Here is a 17,566-nt window from a genome sequence, read left to right on the forward strand (position 1 = left end):
AAAGTGCCTGGGGATGCAGGAGTTAGTAAAGGGGAGAGAGCAAGAGAGACCTGCAAGCCCCCATCAGCAACTCTCCTCCCCAGCATTGCACAGACCTCCTTCAAAAACTTCAGTAACCTCATGGTACTTGATGCTATTGGTGGATTTATTTTCATCAATATTACGAAAAATTCCAATTGTGTCATCTTTCCCCAGTCCAGCAAGATTAGCAAGAAGAGTTGGGGGTAGTTCCTCATGGTCTTTGTCACCTAAACCAGAAGTCTTAGCATTTGATCTGCAGGATACTGAGTGCTAAGCGTGGAGCTGTGAAATATGGGGATGACATTAATTGCTTTGCTTCTTCTGCAGGAATATGTCCGTATTAAAAGCAAAAGCAGCCACTATAGTCACATGGGGTTGATGGCCTTTATTCCCTTGGATGCTTGAGAGCCTAGAGTATGAAGGTATCCTGAGAATATGCTTAGATGGTATCTTTTTCCAGACAAATATCTTAGGAGTCAAGGCTCACATGTTTTTTTAATTTAAAGCAATATTGCAAACTTGTTGCAATTATTTATATAAACCAAGCATTTAGGTTTGGATCCAAGAACGCTGTTATGACTCCCCGAACAGTTTGCCTGTTATGTTCAGGGGCACTGCAGGGCATACATACGAGACGTTAATTGTGGCAGCAAGTTCTGGCAAGTGGGGTCTCTTTTGGGGATCCAGAGAATAAGGGAGTGGAGGCCGTGTGACTGAACTCCAAAACCAAGCACACAGAAGTCATAGGTAGGGCCTCAGAAGTGGAAATGAACTTTTTTTTTTTTTCACAAGAAGTATATTCAGTGTTGGCATACTTGTTTTACCGTAGTATTTCTGAATCTTTAGGATGTAAATGGGCATGTTTATGAGTTTTAATCAGTGCAGAATAGGGTTTTCAGGAGTTTGGGGTTATACCCAGCTGCATAATTAATTGCATGGTTGCTCAAAATACGTAACTTCTGACTTTCTCAGGGGTAATCCAGTATGCACTGAAGTAGAACCAGTGGGCCTGTGGTTTTACTGAGAGATGTCTTGAAGTGGAAACGGGTTTCCTAAAGCAAAAAGCTTTGTCATCTAAATTTTTATATTATGGTACTCATTTTATGTCTTCCCTGCCAGTTGTGACCAAAAAACAACAAAAATTCTGCTATTTGAATGGTATTCTCTTAAAAAAAACCAAAAAACAAAAAACCATTTAGAGGATATAAGGTGAGAAAGATGATGAGCAGAGTCAAAATCTGGTAGACTTCTGCTCCTAACCTGTGTCTGAAGCAGCCTGTTTTTTCCTTATAGAGAGCCTTCTGAGCTTTAATTTTTATGCCTCAAGTTAGGCAGTGTGAATAGCCCCTAGATAAAAGCCTGGTTGCTTTATTCACTCTACATAGGTGTTTTCAAAATTCATCAAAGCTGCCAGTTTTTCAGAGGCCATGTTCAAAACCTGTTCCAGTTATTATCCTAGCACAAAAATAATGCTAAATGGTCATTAAACTATTTTAATACACAATGTGAGTTAGGTTTGGTACATTTTTCATTTTTCTTCTTTATATTTGATATTGTCTAACTAAAATCTTTGTCTTGCAGGTCTGAGTACAGCCGTATGTCCTCTACCAGCAGTGAGTATAACTTCAAGATTTTTTTTGAAATTGATTCTCATTTTTAATTTTTTCTGGTTGCTAATATCTATTAACATCAACCTAGTATTATGATGGAGTTCACATTGACACAGTAAAGCCCCTGTTCCTTCTCTTCTTGGATCTATGTCTAGAAACAGTGTAGAAGATTAAACTGATTGGATGTTTATGACCATGTGTAAAGTCATAAATATTGGAGCTCACAAGAATGCAAGGCAAAATGAGAACAAAATCTGTAGACACAGCGTGGCCAGTGTGAATGGGTCCTCCAGCCAAATTAGTTTGCAGTGATGAACGTCGCTAGAGCTGGGGGATACAGGAATAACTAAATGCTTATTTTAAGCTGATGCCAATGAAACACTTGAGAGCAAATTCTGTGAAGCATTTCTTTGATTTCAAAGATGATAGATGCTCTAGTAAGAGTCACAGTCTTTCTAGGTGTTTATGCTTGCCAGTTGAATTTCAGGTTATCCAACTGATAAAAGATGAATCCTGCTATCTGGATTATTTTTTCTTTCTTTTTCATCAGTGCAAAATGGCTTTTTTTTTTAAAAAAAAACAAGGAGCATTTTTTCAGTTCTTTATGTACCCACTCCAACCATTCTCTTAGTTGTAGGACATACTGTATCCACAGCACTTTGAAATGCAGTAATGCCTATTCATGCACAGCTACTAGTATCTCTCTTGCCAAAGTGCAAGGTGATGCCTGTCTCCCTGATTCACACGAAGACATGAGCTTTATTTATGCCAAGCAAGCAGATCAAAAATTCACAGATGACTAATTGTGTTTTATAATCTGGATCTTTAAGCACAATGAAAATCAGAGGGGAAGAAAGCTGTCAGTTTTTTCTCATTCACACATTCTGGCTGAAGTGTGGAGAGGGTTATTTTCCAACTCCCATGGCCTTCAGTGGAGGGCTTTTATTGATTTCAACAAGAGCTGGATCAGACGGTGTTCGTAATGTCTGGCTTCTGAGCTGATGTGACTAGCAGGGCATTTGCTGTCTTTCTTCCATCTGCTCACTCTGTGTGTGTGTGTGTATCTGAGAAAGAGAGAAGTCAGTGCAGCTTTTTCCTAAATTCTGTTGTTTAAATAGATTTCTGGTTTCCCCGCTGTCAGATGTGATTCTTGAAATGATTGGAGCAAAATCCAGGCAATCAACTTTTCTGTGATAGTAACAGCATATTGGATTTGACTGGTTACAAAGATGTGTGCCCCACCACCTCCTCAGCTCACAATTTTGGGTGATGGCTTGGGGAATACGCTGCCAGCTTCCTCCACTTTTTGGGTGATGACTTATAATTATTTGCTTAGTAGAAGTGCTTATTTGGCAGATAAGTTCAGAAGACAAGGTGTAAGTAAAGTATTTCTCATCTAAAAATTTGGTTTTGATTCCTTACCAACCTTGCATCACTGCTGCATGATTTACAAATAAAGGTAACAAATTAAATTTGTAATCTTTGGTTTTATTAAATGAGCTGTTCGTAAGGGTAATTTTTGGTTGTGTGGCAGCTACAGTGTGTTACGTTAACTGTGGTCACCTCACTGACTTGCTGGCCATGCCGTCCAGAATATGTGGGGATTACAGTTGTATTTCAATACCAGTAATTTGTCAGTACAAGTACAAGTAGCATAATTTCAGCAAAACCACAAAAGTTCAGGAGACAGGACAGTCTCTTTCTTTCTCTTTTCTGCTTCCAAGGCAAATTATGTTGATACAGCTTCACAAGTAGCAGTATCTAACTTTGCATTTTGTGGGGCTTGCGTGGTCAGTTTGGTCAGACAGTGCAAGAGTAACAGAAACAGCTACGTAAAAGAACTTCAGTAAAATAGAAATGCTTTCGTATCGGAGGCTGGCAGTCAGGGTGTGCATAATACGTTTGACAGAAAGATTATTGGGGAAGAGATATTAGGAAAAAAAAGGCAATTTGGCCATTTTAATTTCTTTGGAGAAAAGACTCAGCAAGGGGTATCATTCATAATACAGAAAGCAGTCTAATCAATGATGCTAACATAATACAAAGTAAGCTGTTGTAAATTAAAAAGCAAACAATCTCCATTAGCTACAGCTGCTTCATCTGAAGCTCCTGGTCTAATGAAGTGGAGCTCATGTAAACCGGAAGGATTACAGGCTAATTTGATTTTACAGGGGTCTTATTCGGTGGTACCAATGAGGCTCCTATTTCACTGTTTAATAAATGAATAATCTTCTAAATTTCTCGATGAACTCCACTGGACAATGGTTTTCCTCAAACATGCCAAGAAAAGGATAAGAAAGATTTAGCAGGTGAATTAACTACAGCTGCCTATATCACTTGCTGCGATGACAGCAGCTGAACAAACTGCAGGACTTTGCACCAACGCAAAACGATACAGGAACCCTAGACCCCCTAAGTCAGAAGTAAAATCTCATCGGCTGCTATATGGCAATGGGAGGATCATTCTGTACATCCGTTATTTCTAGTACTTTTTTTCCCTAAGCATATGGCAGCAGTTATTGTGGGCGATGTACTACTTCAGCAGTTCAAAGCCCTGCCTGGTGGGTTGGTTGGACCTTGAGTCTTATGCAGCATCTCAATTCTTTTCTTCTTTGCCCTTTTAACCCCAAAATGCTTTTTACTGGCAGCGTTCATCTAGCATTTGTGGTTTTGTACACCACATACTTTGGCAAAGAGTACCAAAGTTTGCAGAATGTGTTTATTTCTGCAAGAAAATGCAGCAGTTATTTGGTGCAGGCTCTGGCTGTTGTCAGGGTGACTGTGTGCCACTTTGCCATTTCTTATTGAGCCGAGTAAATAGGCCATGGAAACTTGCTAGGTTTTGAGGTATTACTGCCTTGAAAGGTTCAGCAGTGTGATTTCAAGGAAGAGAAGTACTAAATTAATTTTGACCTTTTTTTTTTTCTGAATTCTGGTGTGTATAGCCACTTTTCCCTTTGTTCTTTAGCAGGAAGTATGCTTTGTCTTATTAGGATGTTTTGCCCATTGGTGTGCTCTTCATTAATCTAGAAAATGTATTAAGCTTCCTTTTGCTCATATTTTCAATTACCTTTTCAATTACGGTTTTCAATACCATTAGGGATCCCTAATCATATACAAGAGGGAATTGTGCTAGGCACTTTAAACACACAGAAGAGGCCTTTACGCAAAGTACATAATACCAAAATATGAAGACCATAGGTGGCATATGGATACAGAGAGTTAGAATCACGAAGACATAATTAATTAGCATTGGTCAGCACAATAAGCAACAGTCTCTGCACATGAACATTTTAATTATCTTCAAATTGCTTTGAGCTATGTGTTTCAGGGATGATTTTTGCCCAGGGAGGAAGAGTTTTGATGGGGGCTGCTTATTTCCTCCTCTGCATAATCTCAACATTTATGATAATGGCTCTTCAGAAAGGCTCAAACCAGAAGTGGGCATTTTGAAGCAAGGCCTTTGTGATTTGTAGCGTTTGAAATATTCTGTACCTACTCATCTCTGGAGCCAGTGTAGCCAGGTTGTCTTAGAAATAATTGTGGGAGTGTTTTGTTGGTTTTTTTTACACACACACACCCCCCCACCCCCACCCCCGACATTTTTCACCTCGGCAATCAGTAGGGAGCTGCCTGGATACACGTTTGTACCATTCCAGCTAAGACGGTAAATGAAACATAAAACTGTCCCTATGGGAGAAGATACAAGTTTGTGGCAAATTTTAGAGCATGTGAGATAGTAAAACCCTGTAGCGCGCAGTCGTTCATGTTGTGCTTCTCAATGAGGTAAAGGGCTTGTCACTCGCCTGCTTTGCAGGTGGAAAGCTGATAATTTCCCTTCCCCTGCTCCCCTGCCTTTCATTTAGCAGCTGAGAAATGATTGAGTCCTTCTGGGATGTTTTTAGATGTTGTATTCTTCCATGGTAAACCTGAGAGCCAGGATATTAAAATTTTATTTCCGTGCTGTGCATACTTCCTTAACCCATGGAATTTCATCCGCTTTCTGATTCTAAAAATTAAGCGCAAGACAGTTTCTTTTGGCAGATTTACAAATATGTGGGTAACTAAGCATGTTCCTGTTTAATTTTTTTTTTTTTCTGTTTGGTATTCTGTTCCTATGCTAGTATAAATTCAGATCATTGCTTTGGGATTTGGTCAATGTTTTGTCAGTGTCATCTGCATCAGCTCCCTGGGCTGGTTTTGGACTCTGTTTTCTCTACAAGTGGCAAGAGTTCTCATGTGCAAAACTTGCAGTCTTTATGGAAGGCTAATAAGGACAGGGTTTCTCTTATTCTTGATTCCAGAGGCAGGGTGATGTGCTAAGGCTCTATCTTTACCCCCGTGCACCAGCTGTGTGTTGAAATAGGCTGCCCTAATGGCACTTTGGATGGTAGATTTTATTTCCTGAGTGGTGCTGGATCTGGCCATGGGGAATGGGAAATCACCAGCTCTACAGTACTTACTGTTTATGAAAAGCCCCTTGAAACCTTGTGTTTGTGTGAGCGCCCTGAACTTGTCCAAGATGACATACACTAACCGACATCCTTTTTCTTTCAGACTTATTTCTAGTCTTTTTTAGACACCTAGCAATTCTCATTAAAGACAGGGTAAGTTAGTGGCAGGTAGTCAAGTGGCAAAATCCAAATAATAAAAACAATGGTTGCCCAAAGGATAGTGCTGTCCTGAATTTGAGGTAAGTTTTCCTGAAGTTTTCCTGAAGCTGCATTACCTTTCTTTGCAAATTCTGTGCTGTGTTTATCTGCTCTCATTTTGAGTAACTGTGTTCACTCTGAAGCCAGGTGTGAGGTTAGGGCCTCATTAGAAGTAGAAATTATGTATTTGTGTGCACTGTCATTCTGAGGACCTATCAAAAGCTACTCAGGTGCCGATGTAGTCCATCAGGTAGGTTGTGAGGGGTCAGTGTTAGGCCACCTGTCCCATCCGTGCTCGGAGCTTGCCAAGGAACAGTTCCAGGACAGTTTTCACATTACTTCCATACGGCGTGCCTGTAACAATATGCTGCCCCTCTCTTTTGCTCTGTTTTGTCTCTTTTTCTCTTTTTTATTTTTCCCCACCATGGCACCTGCTTCTTCATGTTACCTGGCAAGAATCTTCCTCTTCCCTCTCTATTCAAGTTATTAGATCATAAGCATTGTTAGAAGGAAATGTGAAGAGGAAAATGTTATCCCTTTATAAACTAGAGAGTCAGATCCAGACTGAGCGCTAGGTCCTTTATAGAGGAGGGCAGAGCCAGTGCCTCCAGAAGTTCTCCCATTTCTAATTCTTAAGAATTTTTCTTACCAAACACTCCAGAGACCAAGGGATCGCATCTGTCAATATGAGCAGTAATGGAGCTTTTGACGAAAAAACATGTAGCCTTCCTGGTTGCAGAGATCGTGGGAGCTACAGGAGTGTAAGAATCTATACTATTATGCAGGTGTAAGGTGCCTTGTAACAACAGCATATGGAGAAATGGCTTCCCGTTACTAGTGTATCATTTCAAAACCTGTCTGCCTTCACTTAACTGTGAAAGGTGGTGGAAAATAACCAGGAGCAGGGAGGGGGCTGGGTTTGATTTGGGCTTTTAAAAATCCGTCACAAAACTAAAATTTCACAGTATAGTTGCCTACTTTAAGTTAGGCAACTGGTTCTGACCCAGGCACTGCTGGACTGGGTATCTTCTAAGTATGTCTACAAACAATGTAATTTAATAAGTGGAAGGTTATAATTATATTCTTTTACTGCAATACAAAGATATACTGTAGTATATTATTTCTTATTTCTGTAGAGAACTGAGATGCTTTTACAATGGCTGGTAATGAGACATATTAAATACAATTGTAAAAACAGTTTACAGTGGGCTTACCAACATCACGCTGCATTTCCAGAAGGTGTTATTGTAAAAGGAAGACTAATTAAAGTATGTGGAAAAATGGAAGAGGAAATTGGACCCAAATCATGTAGAGCTCTTAGCCTGTAGCATCTGTCAATATTGCAAATTCAGGTGTTTTGTACAGTAGTGAAATCTGAAGTGTCAGCTTCTGTGAAAAAGACAGTGAGCATGTTCTGCATATCTTGCCTGGCTTATGCTTATGCTGCTAGAGGGAAAGAGAAATGCTGTTTCCCACTGTGGCTGTGTGAAGAAGGAAAATGCCATTGCTACCTGCCACCTAGCAATCTTTGGCTGTGTGAAACATGTTTATATAGCTGCTTGTCATCAAATTCCACCGTAATGAAGGAGCAACTGCTTGTGTACGGGGTAGAAAAGTATAGTCTGAACCACAGAAAGTTGAGGTTGGAAGGCACCTCTGGAGATCGTCTAGTCCAAGCTCTGAAAGCGGGGGCACTGAGAACAGGTTGCTCAGGGCAATGTCCCCTCGTGTTTTGAATATCCCCACAGCCTCCCTGGGCAACCTCTTCCAGTGAGTGACGACCCTCACTGTAAAAAAGTTTGTTCTTATGTTTAAATAAAATTGCCTATATTTTAGTTTGAATCATCAGCCCAGAGCAACATCAGCAGGCTCTGTTGCCCTACAGTCCCTAATTTTCCCTCTCAGTTGCACAGTTTTTAACCAACTTCTTCCTGTTTTGCCATGGTATTTGACCACACAGCACCATCCCCCCCTCCCAGACCCACCAGCATCCCAGTCTCGTCCACAAGCATCCACAGATGATGCATCCTGATTTTCAGGACCTGCAAATGGACACTTGCCTATGTCAGGAATGGCACGGAGTTATCACTGCTGCCAAGCACCATTGCCTGCAAACCGTACTGGAGTTGTTGATATTGAGTCAACATTGTTATTCGCACTTTTACCTTTTGAGAAGTTGAGGTTAGCGTGCTCTTCCAGTAGGGTGATAGCATGTTGAGGTTGGTCTCACTGCACATGGTTATTCAGAAGCATAAAGAGTAGAGAGAAAACATCCCCTTAAAGACATGACTAAAGATGGGCAGTGGCTGGAAAGAGAAGATAAAAAAGAAATGAGGCACGGTTATGTGTAAGGACATGCACAAACAAATGTGTAACTGTGCTTGAAATCAAATCTAGATTTGATTTTTGCATGCCAAGTGTGTGGCATTAGCCACAAGCATACCCTTCCCCTTGTAAAGACTGAAGTTCCTGTTTAAGTGTATTTACTTGGAGTGACCCATGCATCTCTGTTCTTTGTTAAAATCAGAGTTTTAATCTTTGGGATCACATAGCACGCACCAAACTGTGTGCACCATGGCCAAAATACTTCCTACTGGTTTAGTGCTAGCTTGGGATATCTGTATTGAGGGGGTGTAAGTGTACCCTAAACAGTTACTGGACCAGAGCTATGAAAACTTTGTTTTTGTTGTTTTGTATATTGTTTTCTGACCACATCCAGTCAGTTTTTTTCCCCTGTCACATAGATACAGCAGATGGACTAGTTATTAAAATAATAATAATAATTTGTGTATGAATGACAATCCGCATGTTTTTCTAGCTCCTTTTTTAAGCACACGTAGTCATAATCAAAACCACATAAGCCAATATTTTCATCTTTCTCATTACCAAGCATGATTCAGAAGCATAGGAAATCTTTGATAGACACTGAGCTCTCAAGTGCCACACTATTCTAGCAAAAATTTACAGGAAAGATTTCAGAGAAAGTTAAATTGGATTATTAGGTGATGTGGGTTGAATTTCCCTCTGTGGAAGTGTTAATGCTGCTGTCCCAGAAAACCACAAAGATCTAGGCAGCCATTTAGTGGGTCTTTCACCCTGAGCAATGGTTTGCAGGAAAGATCCTGACATTCCAAGTTCAGCTGATACAGTGATGAGAATGATCTAGAAATTGTTGAAACGTCTGTCTGAATTGTTAAAGCCCAAAGAGGGAAGCTAAAAAAATAAATCTGTCTCATGGCAACTCCTGACTCAGAGACACCAGTTGTAGTAGAACATGAAAAGCCACCTGACTCACTGAGTCAAATGACAAAAAACTTGTGAAGGCTGAAGCTATTAAGGTAGTTTCTACTAAACGCATGCTGTTTTGACAATGCCAACAATTAGAATCCTCATTTTATGGCTGCAGTACATTATCATGGTGTTTTTTTTTAATTTGAACTTTTTTGAAATAAATAAGATTTATTTATGCAAGCTCAGTGGGGAGCTGGGACATTTGGTAGTTGGTGCGTGCCACGTTCTAGAGCAGCAGATGTCCACCGCTTGCCTCATTTTTGTTGGTCCCATGTATTTGTTGATGAATAGTTTTGGGGAAAAAATCTTGTATCTGTAATTTCTAAAAGGTTCATGAAATGTGTACCGGGTGACTCCTGGCTGCCACCAAATGGGATCAGGACGAAGCACCAAGACAAAGCATGCTTTCTATTACTGCTTCCCTTTTTCACCAACTGGTATGGGGTAGGTTTTTTGAACTGCACACTGCTATCAGCTGAAAGGATTATGAGATTCAAAATAGCTTTCTACTACTGTCAAGTCCAAATGTGTCCTTTGCTGTGATGCTAATATTGTTGATTGTCTGCAGAGACACAAACATGGCAATGCTTGACCATGCCTCAGGGTTTGATCCCATATTTTCTTTGGATGTGTCTTGAGTGTAGATGCTTTGTTGTGGCTTCTGCCTTCTCTCTGGCTGGGTTTCCTTGCCACCTCTGTGATACCAGAGGGGTTTGTGCAAAAGCACAAACTGATTAAAAGAAGAGGTCTACCTGAAAATGAACATTTTTAGCCAGATCAATTCTCTGACTCCCACCAGAAGGCACAATCCTGATTACTCCTTGTCTGAAGGCTTCTTCTCAGTCTGTTCAGCAGGCTGTTTCAGCTTGCACCTAGACCTGGCACACGGACAGCACTGGAAACACTTCACTGGGAGTAGTAGGGGGAAGAGTGCCAGCAGTGAAGTCTTAAATTGTCTTAAGCCCATCGTAAAATCACACTCTCAGGTAACTAGAGTACATTGTGTGAGGTATGGAGCTCATTGTTGGACCAAATTTGTCAGCTGCTCAAGTATACAGTGTTTCTTGGTTTTTTTTTAAGGCAATGCTCTTTCTGCCCTTTTATAAAAAACTTATTTTTGAGAGACTCAGCTTTGCACATGAGTCGGATTTTAAGAATATACAATGCTTGCAATCAAAGGACTTTGAGCAGTATGGTGTTGGACTCAGTTTGAATGCTGACATGCATAGTACAGCTTTTGATTAACTAGTGATTGTTGATGGGAATTTTACTGAATTAGTACACATTGCAATTCTGTACAGAATCTGATATTAATACCAAAGATTGGTGTCTGGGTTCTTGCCAAGTACAATGGTCCATATCTTTCTTTAGGAAAATTTTATGATTGGGAAGGATGTGTATCTTTGCAAAGCTTAACTCTTCTAAAGTGGAGATCTGCAGCCATTTGGAATACTGCTCGCTCTGTGTTTCAGTTTCAGGCCCTCTTCCCTTCCTACCCCTCCTAGAAAGTGAGGAGACTTTTTTTTTTTTTAATTCTACATACAATCTAAAATAACAATAATACAACTTGATGTAATAGTTGAGCATTAATAATTAATGCACCTTCCCTGTATTTCTCCACTGGACTGAATTTAGCAGCAATACAGGCCGTTACATAAAGTCCCATGTCTTACCCTGATGGCCCAGGCTCATTAGTGCCAGTAACATCACCAAACTCACTGGGGCAAATCCTGTGAGCAACAGCTCGCCAATGTGCTTCAGTTCCCCACTCAGCGGTTTCTGATTACTGTTTCTTCTTGTGCGTTTCTGAAAGACACAGAATGACAATTGCTAGCTCTTTTCCACAGTTCAGGAATACTTTTCAGGGTATAAAAAAAAAAAATTTCCTTACTGTTTCACTTATGGGTATTGGGTCTCCTGTGGGAATTAACCTTTGTGTGATGAAGCCGTTTGAGCAAATAGAGGTAGATTGTGGCTTTTGAGTGAAGACAGCTAAGACAATTAAGACAGTTTGAAGATGCCAAATCATGTGAATCTGTTTAGCGGCATGGACACATGTGCAGACTGAGACTCCAAGACAGCTCTCAATTGTGTGAACTGTGTGGGAGGGAAGAGGGGAAATGACAATAGTTGGCATTCTGAAGGTGTATGAATACACATTTTGAGGTTCTTGCTTTTCAGCAAGTTAGCAGCTAAATCTGTGGTTGAAGAGAGTATTCAAGTAAGGCTTCAGTGCTGTCCAGAGATTAAGTAGATAATAAGGATTTTTTTTCTAAATTGAAATTCTGATTATTTCTAACACAGCTATTGCCAATGTAACATATGGTGTCAGCAGCATATTTTGAGGGAGGATAACACCAGGTTGCAAGAGCACTGTGCAGCAAGAGTAAAGAGCTCATGGGGAAAACCACAGCATTGGTGGAAAAATCCTTATCCTGGGGGGTGTTTGTGAGGAATTGCCAAGCACTTTGCTTGCTTGCAACTATGGTGTGAAAGCACCCACTGTGGGTTCCTACAGTTTCTCTGCATGAAGATCCCACACACCTTCTTCTCAGAGCTGGGCGTCTATTTTGCTAGGTGCTTAATATGCAGTAAAGCACAGCTTCTGCTTTGACATGCCTACAGGCTCTGTAAAGCCTAGGTAGAACACACAGACACAGCAAGGAGAAGTCTGTAGTGTCAGGGACATGGGATTACACAGCTAGAAACGCAATGTGGCACTCCCATCCCTTTTTTGTTTAGCTTGTTTTTGAAGGGAAGCATGATGTGAATGTGTGCCATCTTTCTTCACAGAGCCACTAACTTCCCACAGGTTTCTTCAAACTGGATCAAAGGCAGTGGGATGAACTTTTGTCTCCATGGAGAAAAAAGGCTGTAATGTGGGTTCAAGTTACCTCTTCTCCCAACCTACAGCTGGAGAGTCAGCCCGCAGGCAACACACACATACCTTTATACCAAGTGTGAACTGCTTCTCGTCTGCCAGGTAGTTAGGGGATAAGTGAGAAGGCTGCAGTACTGTGAATGAGGAGAGGAGATAAATAGGGACTGAGAGTATATCTGTAACCTGTGGAGTCCCTGACCTTGCTATGAGTAGTCAGCAGCCTGACTAGTCAAAGAAGTTGGTTTTGGAGGTTGTAGTGGAAGACAGGATAATCACAGGTCAAAAGCTTTTCTTCCATAATGCTCATCACAAAAGCACATCTCATCTGTTTGAGAAAGTGGTACAGCAAGATAAGATAAGATACTAGAACAAGAATGATCTTCAAGATAAGCATGTAGGCCCACAGACTTTCCCTCCAATTTTAGTTGCATAGCTGAGGTGCACAAGATGGAAGTGGAGTTACTTGGTTCCCATGACACTTGTGGACAGTGGAGAGTGATGGACCTTATCTGAGATTTGATTCTGTCTCTCACCATGGACTATAAATGGAGCCCAGGACAGCCAGCCTCCTGCTGGAGGGGCATCTGTCAGGGTACCTAACCTTCCGTGGGATGACTCTGGGCCACAATGGTTGTGTTTCCTATGAAGAAGATGAGGATCATATGGTTCTGAAGGCAAGTTGAGATGGCAGTCTTGGCACTATCGACCATATGACTGCAACCAGGAGACTGAGTGTCAGAGTGCAGCTGCATGATCCGCTTAAGATGTGTAGCTACAGAAGTACCCAGGCCAACATAAGGGAGTGGGCAGGAGCACATGGCGAGGTGAAGATGTGAGATGGAGTGAGATGGCCCCTTTCCACAGCAGCTTAAGTCAATCATGGAAGGTTACCCTTGGGCTGGGCAGGGCTATGTAGCTGGTGGGGGAGGGATGAGAATTCACTGGGGGCTGTAGCACAGTGGGGAGTTTCAGCAATTGCTGCACTATCTAACAGCAAAGGTACCACATGATGAGATGTGCCATTGCCTTTACTTGGTCACGCAGGGCCTCTGTGGGCAGTAAGTATCACTTTTGATAAGATTCATTCCCGCAGGGTTGGCTGCGTGCTGTACACTAAAGGCAATGACACCTCGTAAGACTGTTCGTATTAATGTACCAGAGAAAGCTTTTTATCTCCATCAGGCAGATAATGAGCTTAATTTTCCAGCTTTACTTTTGCTCAATACTTTTTTTTTTTCGGTTCTACAGCAACTGGATAACAGCTCAGAGAGCCTATATCATGTGCCCATCTGGAGGAGCAGATTGACCATTTTGCCATGGTTGTCAGTACGCTGGTCTGCTGTGCATTGTCTCTACTGCCTTAATACAGCTGGAGGAGTGAGCATACTGGCACCATTATCTCCATTAGGGAACATTCAGCTTGCAGTTCCGCAGGAAAATGCTCTGATGGGAGTGTGAAAGAGGTTTCTCCTCCTTTTGTCACTGTGCTGTGCAGAATATTCCCTTTCTTATTGCTTCTGAACATCCTTCATGAGTTTGAGGTGGTGTGCAAAGCAGGGCATGCTGCGAAGCGCATTATCCTGCAGCCCTGCGTTTGTCAGATGCTATTAAACAGCGGGGAAAGAGGATGGAGGAGCTGGTGAATCTGTCACATCCTGCTTGTTCAAAAGATTATTTATGCAGCATAATTCATCAAAGCATGACCTAGCAGTGGGTTCTGCTGCCAGAGGTGTCCAGTAACGGCTTCTGTTGCAGCTGCCCATAAAGTGATGCTCCTTGATATGAAAATAACCTCCATCTTTGTGTCTGCCCATGAGCCTTTCTCATAATACACCTAAAATGGTCAGTGTTGCCTTGGACTCAGCTCATGTACTTACTAGGTTTGCCTAACCCTGTAGGTAACTCTTTATTAAATATCTCCTGGTGAGTCTGAGAGGTCTTTAGGTCCATATATTGATTCACCAACACAAGGTTAGGAGCGACATTTCAAGGAGACTACTTGTCTCCTTCCTAAGCTCTGCTACGGCCTGGTTTTAGGCAGTCAGTGGATTTCCAGCGAAGTCCACTGGAAAAGCAGATGTCATCAAGACTGCTGAAGGTAGTGACTTCTCCTGAAATAAAAAAGTGGTTGGAGCACTGCCCCAAGAAGGGACAAGTCTTTGTGCAGGGCAGCTCCAGGGGGAATGCAACCTGGGCCTCTCACAGCACTTGGGCCCCCAGTACAAGAAGGACATTGAATTGCTGGAGCGTGTCCAAAGAAGGGCAACAAAGCTGGTGAAGGGTCTGGAGAGCAAGTCTTATGAGGAGCGGCTGAGGGAACTGGGGTTGTTTAGTCTGGAGAAGAGGAGGCTGAGGGGAGACCTCCTCGCTCTCTACAACTACCTGAAAGGAGGTTGTAGTGAGGTGGATGTTGGTCTCTTCTCCCAGGTCACTAGCGATAGAACAAGAGGAAATGGTTTCAAATTGCATCAGGGGATGTTTAGATTGGATATTAGGAATAATTTCTTTACCAAAAGAGTGGTCAGGCACTGGAACAGGCTGCCCAGAGAGGTGGTGGAGGCACCATCCCTGGAGGTGTTCAAAAAACATGTAGACGTGGCACATCAGGGTGTGGTTTAGGAAGCATGGTGGTGTTGGGTTGACGGTTGGACTTGATGATCCTAGAGGTCTTTTCCAACCTTAATGATTCTATGATTCTATTATTCTAGATTAGAGGGACCAGACTGCCAGGTTGTGGCCAGATTACCCAGTAACCATTCTGCTGGAGCCAGGTGTGCAAGAGTCCTGGGGCCAAAAAGCAAATGCAAGAGGGAGACATCTCTAATCTAGGGTTATTCAGGTGGCATGGGAGAAAACTCTGCGCATTTCTTCTAGGGACATTTTGCCTGTTGTGTGGTTTAATGTAAAATGCATACATACTCCAGGGAGAAGGAGTTGTAGCTCTAGTTCTCAGTACCTCCAGATGAGCCTGGCTGCTCCCCAGCTGCTAGGGATGCTGATTTGAAGTTACTGAAGCTTGTGCCTGCTTTGGGCCAGGAGCCCTGCGTTCCTGGCCAGCTGGAGCAACATACCAGATACCTTGACAGCCAAGACTCTTGAAGACAAGAGTCTTTATGGCACCTTTCAGGGGTGGTGGCTGCCCCCCCCCCCCCCCCCCCCATCCCCCGCCAAGGGAGCAGAGCACTTAACGCATTGCATCCCACTTCACCCACGGGTGTTTGTGTAACTAGATTGCCACTGTCGCCATAGCTGTCCTGCAAAGCAGCTCTGGCCAGGGGAGGGCTGGGCAGCTCTGGATGTCAAGAGGGTTGTCCTCTGCAGGCACAACTGTTCCTCACAGTGTGAATGAGAGGAAAGGTATTCGGAAGGCAAGATTGTCCTCTGCAGGTTTTTCAGAGGCAGCAGCCTCTCTCCATGCACTCAGCAGGGGATGTAGCAACTGGGCTAGACAGACAGGTACCTGTCCTATTTGTCCCCAAGACAAGGCAGCTTGAATTTCAGGAGAGTCCTATCGAAATGAGGCAGCTGGCACAGACAGACTTGATGGCACCCACTGCTTTCTGCCAGATTGTCTTTCTCATGAGAAGATCCTGGTTTCTAGGCAGGGAAAGGAGGGGAGGAAGAACCACGGGGCAAGACTGCCATTTTGCTTTGCAGGACTTCTTTTCTTCACTCAGCAATATTGCATCAGCAACAAAATAAAAATAATATATAGAGAAGGACCCATCCAAGGCTCAATCATAAAATATCAGGCCAGCTTCAGCTCCCAGCTTTCGGACACCAGTTGTGACAGCCCTGCAGCATTTTTGCTGACTGTTTGCTTTAACCTGTCATGGGTGGTTAATACTACCTAACAGAGGAGTAAAAGGTTTAGAATCGTAAAATACTCTTTCAATCCTGGTAATAATTACCTCTTAGCAATGTTAGTGCTTTGCCAACTCAAAGAGAACTAATCCCCTTCTGTCATAGGAAAGAAAAAAATGTAATAGCTGTGAGAACTGTGGAGCTTATTTTCAAATAGATGCCTCAGCATTTTGATATTTTCTGTGGGATTAGCTAGTAACACAGGAAGGCTAATACATATGCAGAGCTTTCATTTGCTTCTGTGACAATTTGCCAGGGGCAAACTGAACAGTGTCATGAGAAATGGTGTTGTTTCCCCCCCCACTTCCTTGTCAGTGGAAGCAAAACGACTTGTTAGCAACATAGAAACAATTTGCAACTTATCAGTTCAGGGGAAGTTTCTCTTAGCTCCTTGCCTCGTATTTCTGCTTTTCTTATGTTTCTCTTTTTCTTACCAAAACAGAAAAGGCTGCCATTTTATAATCACGGAAGCCACGTAATGAAAGGTGTGAAAGTGTTGCAGTAAAAGCATCTTTGCTAACATAAAATAGATACCGAAGCTCTTTCTGTACTGATCTTCCCCTGTACTCTGTACACTTCCCCCCTTCAGCATAGCTGCTTCTATCTCAAAAAAAGATTATTTGCTCTGTGGTACATATAACCCTAGCTCCTAATGGTGGCTTTGTGCCGTGCTTTGGTGGTCTTCTGAGGCTGGCTCTGTGAGCATCTGGTGCGGATGGGCACAGGCAGTGATGGCCGCAGAATACTAATGCTGGGGCTGGCTCCCACAAGGCTCCACTTTTGAAAAATGCTGTAGCCGTTCAGCGTCCGTGCACCATGCCGAGCAACAGGAGGGCAGAAAAGCCATGCTCAGGGATTCTTTTTTTTTTTTTTCCAATGCAGAGTAAGAAGCCGACAGGAACTCTTTGCTTCATATTGTTGTGGCCAGGCTTCTTTCAGAGCTGCAGTCGTTTATATGCATAAGTATCAAGCCTGTCACTTGTTGCAGGCTTTGACAGAATTTGTGTAACAAAGGAAACAGAGGGAGAAAAGAGCTGAACATCTTCTATTCCAGTCTTAGAAGATGAATGACTGTGTAGCTATGGTGATTACTTTCTTTCTGGTTTTATTAGATCACTGTCCTCTGCAATTTGTTTTCCTTCCTGTCCTGCTGTCCCATGTAAAGGGCCACGAGAGGACCTTCCCCCACACCCCCTTTGTCTTACTCCAACACTGTGACTATCCACAGGGGATATCTCAAGGAATGA

The 17,566-nt window shown here is 42.4% G+C and overlaps 1 protein-coding gene across 1 annotated transcript in view; it reads left to right on the forward strand.

Moving 5' to 3' along the window:
• FAM124A (family with sequence similarity 124 member A) overlaps positions 1 to 17,566 on the forward strand; it is a 45,911-nt gene that overhangs the window by 10,007 nt on the left and 18,338 nt on the right. The window contains exon 2 of the mRNA XM_064440913.1: positions 1,603 to 1,634. Within this exon, the coding sequence (XP_064296983.1) occupies positions 1,603 to 1,634 (32 nt within the window). The remainder of the gene's footprint in view (positions 1 to 1,602; positions 1,635 to 17,566) is intronic.

This window comes from Phalacrocorax carbo, chromosome 1 (assembly GCF_963921805.1).
Source record: "Phalacrocorax carbo chromosome 1, bPhaCar2.1, whole genome shotgun sequence".
Taxonomy (NCBI): domain Eukaryota; kingdom Metazoa; phylum Chordata; class Aves; order Suliformes; family Phalacrocoracidae; genus Phalacrocorax; species Phalacrocorax carbo.